This window comes from Notothenia coriiceps, unplaced genomic scaffold, assembly GCF_000735185.1.
Source record: "Notothenia coriiceps isolate Sejong01 unplaced genomic scaffold, NC01 NC01_scaffold00001080, whole genome shotgun sequence".
In the NCBI taxonomy this organism is placed as follows: domain Eukaryota; kingdom Metazoa; phylum Chordata; class Actinopteri; order Perciformes; family Nototheniidae; genus Notothenia; species Notothenia coriiceps.
Genome location: NW_011333781.1, coordinates 142,061 through 152,210, shown reverse-complemented (window position 1 = coordinate 152,210; position 10,150 = coordinate 142,061). Strand labels below are relative to the sequence as shown.

At 39.4% G+C, this 10,150-nt stretch overlaps 1 protein-coding gene across 2 annotated transcripts; it reads right to left on the bottom strand.

Moving 5' to 3' along the window:
• Window positions 1–1,315: 1,315 nt before the first annotated feature.
• On the bottom strand, window positions 1,316–3,921 carry LOC104958669 (C3a anaphylatoxin chemotactic receptor). 2 transcript variants are annotated; one of them, XM_010786435.1, is made up of 3 exons: window positions 3,813–3,921; window positions 2,848–2,973; window positions 1,316–2,332 (listed from the first exon to the last, which is right to left on the bottom strand). In XM_010786435.1, the coding sequence occupies exons 2-3, from the start codon at window positions 2,950–2,952 to the stop codon at window positions 1,376–1,378; spliced, it is 1,062 nt and encodes a 353-aa protein (XP_010784737.1). In that variant the 5' UTR covers window positions 2,953–2,973; window positions 3,813–3,921; the 3' UTR covers window positions 1,316–1,375. The 2 variants fall into 2 exon arrangements, with proteins under 2 accessions (XP_010784737.1, XP_010784746.1); XM_010786444.1 differs by lacking the exon at window positions 3,813–3,921 and adding an exon at window positions 3,644–3,734.
• Window positions 3,922–10,150: the final 6,229 nt, after the last annotated feature.

Genomic DNA, 10,150 nt, shown 5'->3' with positions numbered 1-10,150 from the left:
CCCCCCCCACCTTATCACCTGAATCTCCTCCTAGAGCACCATTGTGTTCTTTTTAACCAAATATCTCTCAGAGGGGCGTGGGGAGTGGCTCATAATTTTCATCTAATGTAACAGACAGAGAATCAGCACTTTTGAAACGGGGCTGAAACAGAGGGGATTATGGGATGCTACAATGATCTGTTTGGTATTTAGAGCCAAACACTTCAGAGACATGTTTTGTATATATCTGAGATCTATTGATGAAAAACAGTATAATAGGGGACCTTTAATATTTTAATGTAGGAATTAAACACATTTAAAGCATAACCATTCATCCCTTTTGTCAACAATGACAGAATATATAATATAGTTTTAACAAAAAACACATAAAGCTATCTGTAAATAACTGAAGTCAAGTCAGACATGTTAGTGGTGCATTCACCATAAGAGGATCTTCCTGCAACATGTTCAGGAGGTGATCATGTTGATGGATCTGACTCAATATTGATTCTGATAAGATAACATTAATTGAAACATAGCAGAGGTAGTATGAGCAAGCTTAACGGTGAGTCATCTTGGAGGAATCCAAAGGTTAACAAAGACTCCTGGGGCTAGGAAATTGGCATTGAAATAATCCTGGGTTCATTCGGCTCGTTATTTACCATCAAAGTGTTCCCTGCCCAAGAAACTAATCGACAAGATGATTCATGAATTCATTTTTATGCCCAATCAAGACCCTGCCTTCAGCGTGCTGCAACAGAAGCAGCATTTCTGGAGTCTTCAGTCATGTACTTTCACTGACGACACCTGCAGTCATATATCTTCTTGTTCTCAGCTGACAGTTGAGGAACCAGGCTTGTGTCAGTGTCTGATGAAAGATGTATCGCTCCTATTTGTCAATTCCTGGGAGATACGCTCTCTGTCTCTGAAATCTCAAATCAGTTTCTGGAACCCTTGATCCAAGAATTTAAATCAAACCAGAAGGAGGAATCACCTTTCCAGGAAAAGTTTCTTTCATGAGGAGCTGAGATGTGGTACTAATCAAACTGACCCAGTTAAGACCATTTTAATAAAAATAACGTTAAAAAAACGCAATTGCTTTTGACATTGCAAACAAATTGAAATTATTCTTATGGTCAAATCTATCAAGATCAAATATTGACATACAAGGAGTGTAATATTAATGCTATTGACTTATTTGTCCATTTTAGTGGCTAATTGGTTAACAGTAACTTCACCTAAAAACTGTCCTTGTCTTATTTACACAACTCATTTTTGGTGGGTATGAGCAAATGTAGAAACCCACCAGTAAAGAGATTTCTCATTTTACAAAAACCAAAGAAATGTCTGGTTTTAATATAAAAACTACAACATTAATGCATTTTTAACCTCCTGGCTACATCTGTGAGTTTTTAAGAGAGTTCTTAAGTGACTTCCTCCGAAATGACTCTGAAGAGTCATCATTGAAAAGTCTTTCTAGGGTGGAGACAACTGAAGCTTTGATGGCACGACTTAAGCCTCGGGCAGCGAACACGTACAGCACCGGGTTGAGAGCGGACTTGATGTACACCAGGAACAGAGATACGTATACGCCCCAAGATGCTCGGATATACAGTGTCAATCGTTCAGGGCGCCCCACGGCCAAGGCCCGCAGAAACCGACAAATAAAATATGGCACCCAGCAGGTGAGGAAGAGGAGCATGGTGGCAAAGAGCACGTGGTACATTCTGGTCATCCTGCGGGCATTGGAAGGGCTGGAGGATGTCGGTGTCGAGGGCACTGCTTGCTGAATGGTGAGCACAACAGCCAGGTTGCTTCCCAGGAACACCAGCTGGGGCAAGATGAAACCTGCTATTGTTTCTGTGACAAAGAGCCACATGTTAAAGTTCCCGCTCTCCCTGCAATGGAGTGTCCCGTTAACGTCGATCAGCACAGCAGTGTGGAGGTAGGGGGCAGAGAAGATGGTGGCTAACAGCCATATGAGGCCACAGGCCAGAGGAACAGCCCATGAGGGGCGCCGCAGGCGAGCCCACACCGGCTTCAGCAGACACAGGCATCGCTCCAGGGCCACAGCACAGAGGAGGAAGGCAGAGGCGTACAAGCCCAGGCCTCGCAGGAACATGACCAGCCTGCAGAAGACGAGGCCGAACGGCCAGCTGTAGTTGTGAGCCACGTAGCCCAACATTATGGGGGTGCGCAGGAGCAGCACCAGGTCAGCCAGGGCTAGGTTCAGGACATAAATCCTGAAACTGCTGGCAGCACGCGTCTCCTCACAGCTGCCTCTGCGTGCCAGGTGACGATTATGCCGCAGTCCAAGTGTCCAAACCACCAGCCCATTCAGAGGAACGCCAATCTAGAGACACCACGGAAACCAGGCACATTTAGGACGAAAGCCTTAGAGTAACAGACATAATACAGGGAATAATCTTGTTTGTTTTATTTCATTTTACAAAAATATCGACATCACTCTCATGTTATCGAAACATACAGCCTTTAAGCTTTACTTAGCATTAAAAATAACTCCAGGAAATGACTGCCTCTCTCCAAGAAATAGACTCTCCAAATGGAGATGAGCTGATGCGGAACAAGGGAAAGTTTGATATTTTTTAATACATATTAATCGTACAGATATGAGAGTGGTATCATCAACTCATCATCTAACTCTTAATTTAAAAACACATACAGTACATACAAGAATAAGTTTGCAAATCACAGTTTCGTGAGCATGTTGTGTTTTCTCACCTGCAAACTTCCTAATCAACAGATTATCGAAACTATTATTATATGTCCTATTTAGCAGCCCCTTATTCAGTGTTTTCCAGCGCTATGTGCAGTAGTAGTGTACAGTTTTATTAAAGGATTGCTCACCAGGAAGATAATCAGAGTAGCTGCCATTTGGACGCCCCTAACTGCCTCCACCTGCCATGAGTTGCTGGTGTTGGGGCTGATTCCTGCATGGACAGTCCCATTCATATTGGCCACTGAGGTCTTGCCCTGAAACACAGTAAACATTTTTTGATGATACAGTTGCAAAGATTTGTGTTCTTTTCTGAAAGTTGACAAAAAATATGAAATGTCACAAAATTAAAACACCTTTTTTATTGTATGAGTAAACAGACTGATGTCAACATCACACGACAACCCACAGACTTCCTTCCTTATGTTTGCTACGTGTTTCTTTGCTGAGAACCATAACCATTACTACCACATATTTACCCTGAAAACTTTCATTGTCATTCTTGCATTGAATCCCATTTTGTCCAAGAATGGGAGTCCCAACGCGCAATAAGAGCATGTAGCCTCGAATCTTGTTTGGATGCGCAAATAAACTGCATTTGAGGGAGCTACCTTGTGTGGACCTTTGATAATTTTTTTATTTCTGTCTGACATAAAACCAGCCCCTGCGGTTTTTGGATGTGCACGACCTCTATGTTGTCTTAGTCCCCACAATACAAGCATTCACATACACAGACTTGCAGGACTTGTGCCAGGTGTTGTATTAGCAGCAATCATCACAGAGAAAGTCAGCTCCTATATTTTTTCTGCGGCCTCAGGGCGAGCATATGCATCTAGACCGGGCCTGTTTGCATGCAGCTGGAATGAGAACACTCCTGTGTTAATGGACACTCCTCTTTAGCCTCCGCACAGTAGCAGAACCACTTACCTGTGCCTAAGTTACTGATAGCAGCCGTGGTTATCTGATTAAAAGCTGATTTCCATAATCTACATTAACGAATACATTAAGGTCTTAAGATCTATCTCTGTTTGAAAGTCTGTGTTAAAAAGCTGCTTCCAATCATTTGGATGTCAATTTAAAAAAAAATGCTTCTTACCTGCTTTATTTGCCTTGCGTTGAGGAGGAATGGGGCTGGAGATAAAGTAGGAAGGAGTGCCTACTGGTGTTGTAAGAACTCTCTCTCTCGCTCTCTCGCTCTCTGTGAGTGATTGCAACACACACACACACACACACACACACACACACACACACCTTCCTATGAACATATCTATTAAGATCTAAGCAATAGTTTCGATCATAGCAGTCTGCAACCAATGAAAGGTGATTTCCTTTGTGCTCAGACGGCTGTATTACCTGCATGATTCAACAGAACATTAACCTCAGAGGGTTACATACAAAGTTACTCATTAATCTTCAAATCAGCAGTGCACTTGATGCTGTTTCTTCTGGACAAAATACTCCCACACACTTTTAGCAACATTTTCATCATTCACCTTTTTAGACTTATAAGTATGTTTGCCCTAATTATATAGTAGATGGTGAGAGATCAGACAGAAAACGAGGGAAGAAAGTGAGAATGACATGAAATAATGGTCCTCCTGATGTCCTTGGTCAGTAGATGCACCATGATATCTGTTTTCATTTATGTAAAGCTTTTGTGTTGCTATACACTGTTGCCCATAAAGTTGGAATGATTCAGATTTCAGACACCTCCCTCTTTGTATTCCTATTTAATTTTCACTATGATATGCTTGGAAGAGAATGAGCAATAAAGGGTTGAGAAGATATACACTTTTAAAACACATTTTATTCTGACTTTAAGGGCAACACTGTAGTTAGTATCTGGGACACTTTGTGAGAAACTGTATTTTTTAAACACCCTACACAAATATTAAAGGGGACAAAAATAAAAACGAACTTTTCAGTGCTTGTGTGGCAACTGGTGTGAATACCAACCCACAGAATCTGAAATAAGACAACCATATCTGTTTTCTGTGGGATTGTATTATTCAGAAAACATTATATTCAACAAGCTATTGAGATTTTGACTTCCTGTGACTTGGCCTTTTCTGGAGGTGGGCTTAAAGAGACAGGCACTAATACGTAGCATTTCAAACACTTATATTCAGTATGACAGTATGAAATGTATCTTATTCCCTTTGCTGGGCAACAGTCAGATGTATTATATAATACCAGAAAATAAAGAAGGACTGAAGGAAATGTCTTCTTCATTATCAAAGTCCCTATCATAGAAGTTACAAAACTCTGGATCCAGCAAGGTTTGCTCATGTATCACGGTTTGTTTCAACAACTGACTGCTCTGTTGTGATCTGAAGCCTCTATACTTGTGTTTTTATAAAGATGCAGAAGTCGACCTTCGCCACTAGGGGTCAGTGCTGCTCATTTGTTTAACTGAGGAAATCTCATTAATAATTGATGACTTTGGATGTGATTTTAGGATTTGGAGTTTTTCTCAGGAGGCAGTTTTTTGTGAGGACTCTAGCTACATGAGCAGCTGTAAATGGCATATACAATGAATTGGACATTTGCTTCAGTCATTGTAAGGGACTTACATTCATTTGACATGATTGGGACATTTGGTCATATCTAATAATCAATTAATAAAATCCCTGACCATGGAAGCATTAAACATTTGTATCATTGTATTTTTCACTAATATTGGTGATTGTCACCAAACTTGTGTATTGGAGAAGCCAGAATATCAGAATTTGGTGTACATAATGTTCATGTCAATGGTAAAAGTTTTGAGAATTTCAGAATCCTATATTATTACTATCATTAGTGATACATTAATGGGTAATTGCTTTAAAGTTTCAGCTGATAAAGGTTTACATTATTATATTTTCTTTAAACACTAACTGATAGCTTAACCTACAAAATGATTTATTATCTCATTTGTAATTGGTGACTAAAGTTTAAATTGTTTTTGAGTTGAACAAAGTATCAGTAAATTGAAATGACATACATACATAAATACTTTATACGTTGAATTAGCAAAAAAGGGACATTTAATTGTTATAATATTCTTAGTATTTGTGGTTAGTTTAATCTGTTGATGTGGATTTTCGTTAAAAAAAAAAGAAGGAAAAATTAGCTTATTTAACGGAGTTTTTGGAATTGAATCATAACCAGCTCACCCACACTTTCTTTTAACTTGCTAATTTTAGCTGCAGGGGTTTTAGTCGGGGAAACCAACGCCTTGCTGTGAGAGCAAGGCTTTCTGATTTTTTACTCATAGTGCTTCTCAGTCGTTTCATTCTGTTAGGAGTGAACATAATCGATACTTTTGGTCTGAAACAGTTGTTAGGAATAATGTTTATAATAAACTACATATCTCCGACACATCTTCGTCACACTTTGAGGACACGCACAAAGCACAAAGAACGGAAACGCTATCAGATCACATCAGCTGTGGGTCTGCCCACGTGGAAACACTGAGCTCTGCTCAGAGAACGTTTTTTAAGATATGTTTGCTCTAAAGGACAAGCATTCACGCTTTCATTTCTGGTTTCCACAATAGCAGCTTAACAAAGAATTGAAAGTACACAAGGTTATGATTGGTGTGATAAAAGCATTTCTGACAACTTTTGCCCTTTCACCTGAATTTCACAGGAAGATTAGCATCTGATTTGCCCTTAACATTAACATATGATGTCAGTTCCTCTTTGAGTAGACAGGAACACTGTAACTGTCCCTCAACATTTAAATTGATAAATGTGTTGATAAAGTATCTTCCTCCATAAATGTGTAATCTATAAGAAAGAGACAGAAAGCCAGACAGAAGAAGTGACGATTGTGTCTGAAGTCTCCCCAGCTGGCATATTACACCTTGTGAATTTCCATTTCAACTAAGGGAGGGTCCCTGCTGCCTCTGTGTTTCTTCCCCCACCTCCTCATGTTCTTTCAACATTTCCCTTCAAATTCAACACAGTCAATTTGTATTTTCTAATATGCCACCTCTTTTACATGCTTATAGAAATTATACAGTGGAGGAAATAAGTATTTGATCCCATATATACACTGTAAAAAATGGCTGTGAAATCCACAGTTATTTACAGCGTTTGTGCACAGTAAATTACTGTATACCATTTTAGAGTATAATACCGTGTTTCGAACCAAAAATTACAGCAACTCTGGAGTTACTGTAGAAATAGCAGTAGTAACGTCCCAACTGTATAAAATCATAGTAACCAACAATGTACTGTATAAAATCACAGTAACCAACAATGCACTGTAGAAGATCACAGTAACCTACAATGTACTGTAGAAGATCACAGTAACCAGCAATGTACTGTAGATTATCACAGTAAGCAACAATGTACTAGAAGATCACAGTAACCAACAGATGATCACAGTAACCAACAATGTACTGTAGAAGATCACAGTAGCCTACAATGTACTGTAGAACATCACAGTAACCAACAATGTACTGTAGAAGATCACAGTAACCNTTTAACTGAACAATAACTCGAATTAGTTTGTTTCACTCTTGACCAGGGTACCAAATCTCTAGCAGACTGCTGCCAATAAGTACATAATTATAACTGTCTCATCGATGTTTTCTGAATTTAATATGATAATAAACAACATATTATTCCATCAGCTTCAATCCACTGTGTATGAATGCAGCGATTACCATTCTGTTCGGCAAAACGCCCACAAACTGATCAAGACCAAAGCTTTAGTGCGTTTTGTCAAGGCTACTACAGCCAGGGAATTGACGAGTGCTCCTTCTCTGTCATCTTAGACAGTTGATATAAAATACCTCGTACCTTCCGTGTACAATGTACCTTCGGGTGCTGGATGGCTTCTCGTTTGCGTCCGTCCAGTCCAAATGAAATCGTCCGCCAATAGTATTTCCACGCCTGCGCGGCCAGCGCCGGGGAGGGGGTACCAGGTCGTGTCGTTGTGGTGCATTCCACTTACACTCGACATAGTGATTTTCTTCTCATTAAATGTCCGATGAGCCAACGACCACTACCCAGTGCCTGAATCATTACGAAAGCTGAGGGAATCCTCTTTCCAACACAGTGTATACAACTCAAAATGTGTCTTCGGGTCAATGCGACTGATTTCGATAGAGAAAGTCACATATGAGGTGATCCCCGAAAATCCTTGATCGTAAAAAGTGGATTTTATTTAGCTTTTTTCCACGGACCACCTGCCCAAAGTTTGAGAACCGCTGCTGTAGATGTTCACAGTAACCAACAATGTACTGTAGAAGATCACAGTAACCAACAATGTACTGTAGAAGATCACAGTAACCAACAATGTACTGTAGAAGATCAAGGTAACCAACAATGTACTGTAGAAGATCACAGTAACCAACAATTTACTGTAGAAGATCACGGTAACCAACAATGTACTGTAGAAGATCAAAGTAACCAAAAAATAAAGAACCAACCGAAAAACCCCATTTATAGCTAAAATATCTTAAATAAACCAACATATTTTTCTTAATATATATAATCTTGATGCAGTGTAATTACTAGTTTGGCTATACTAGATATTTTATATACTTATTAGATATATTTGTAAGACCCTATGTCTTTGCAAACTGGAAGAACTACAAATGTGGTGCTGATTTATACAAAGAATGTGTCTTGGCATTGCCCCTTAATTAAAAACGCAACACAGAGGAATACAAAATAGACAAAAGTAAGGAAATAATCATCATTTGTATTATTATTGTTGCGGCTCGAAAGTAGACGAGAATAGCCGATTGCAGCTGGGGGAGGTCTCAAAAAGCTTGCCTGAAGTCGGACAGCTCGGAGTCGACTTGACTCGGTTTGCAATGGCGGGATTTGCGTTGCCGTTCTTCGTTGCAGATGAACAATTATTATATCACTACAAATGAATGACTCAAGTGTCTGTTCATTTTAAAACAAATCAATACAAGGGGGGTTGAATGTCATGTAAAAGACATAAAGACTTATTACTTTGCAAAACTACTTCCGTCAGTGTTCTTGACCAGTTTGCATTTATAAAGAATGCACAAATGTGTTTAATCATTAATGTCAGATATGTACTAAGTAAAGTCATTTGTTCCTGCTCAAGATTAGATTCAACTTTATTGTTATTGCACAGATTACAGGTACTTAGACAACGAAATGCAGTTTATCTTCTAACCAGGAGTGCAAAAAGCAGTAAAGTGAAAAGTAATGTACACAATCTACAGAATAACATTTAGAATGAATTGAATGATGAATAAACAGTGAGTGGTATGAACAACAGGACACAGGAGTGGTTTAAATAAACAGGGTTTTTTATTTACCCAAAAGTCCACAGAAAACATCATAAACCAATCATTTCTAATAACTAGGCCTATAAAAGAGTTCAAAAGAAAATGCTTCAAAGAAACATGACATCAACTTAACACTTAAGTGTTAACTCAACAAACTGACCTGCTACAATGAAAAACCAAGGAACCTATATAGTGGCTTGGCCAAACCAAGTTGAAACCAAGGGATAATTAATAGTAAACCCAATTCCCCCTTTAACATGAAAGCAGGTGGTTTGTCCCAATCTGTCCCAATTGGCTCCTTGCAGTATTTATGAATCCTCAGCGCAAAGGGCCATGCCATGTATTATCTAAGAATAGTGATAATGTATTTGCCAAACAGTGCCTTTTGTTGTCTCTTGTCAAATGTGTTGGTTATGTTTATATATTATGTCTGTCATTTCACGTTTAGTAAGGTTTTCATGTTTATTCACGCCATGACAGGTCTGTCTATTTATGTCATTGATCTCTAGTTAAGTCCCTGGCCCTTACTCATTTCATCAAATCCCCCTCCTCGACTCCTCGACTCCTCGGTCCTCCGGTAGTGACCCGGAAATGAATTTCAGCGCGCCATGTTGAAGAACATCTCATTTCTCTAAATGCACTTTGAGGACCGAGGATCGAGCATCGAGGAGGCTCTCTGGAAGAGTTATAACCGAGGATACACTGATGGGTCCTCCACGGTCCTCCACGGTCCTCCAAGGCTCCTTCGCGGATGCATTTCCGGGAACAGAGATGTTTCAAAGAGTCGTGACGCACGGCCGGACTTATCTCAGCCAATGACAGCTCTGCATGCATGCACTCAATACCAAGCCACGATTATTGTTTTTATTTTAATTAGTATAATGTCTGACTTTTTTTGCCGTCTGTGAGGAAAATAAATGGGGCTCAGAGCCTCAGAATACTGAAATCTGTATTTTTTAAAATCTTTTTGTCCTTCTAATTTGTTATTCTTTTCTAAATAACACACTGTTATTTACTCAACAATAACACACAATTATCCTTGTTTTTATTTATTCGTTTAATTCTATAATCTTGGGCACCGNGCAATAGATACGCAGAAGTCCGATTTTGCGTGCATATGACACGCTAACCATTCCCATTGAGATCTGATGCAGAGTTTTGCGTGCATA

Bases quoted from the DNA above. Each gene is read 5' to 3' on its own strand.
- LOC104958669 (XM_010786435.1), bottom strand. From the start codon at position 2,952: ATGAATGGGACTGTCCATGCAGGAATCAGCCCCAACACCAGCAACTCA. The intron at 2,333-2,847 runs GTGAGCAATCCT...TGGTGTCTCTAG, and splicing joins CTACTCTGATTATCTTCCTG to ATTGGCGTTCCTCTGAATGG.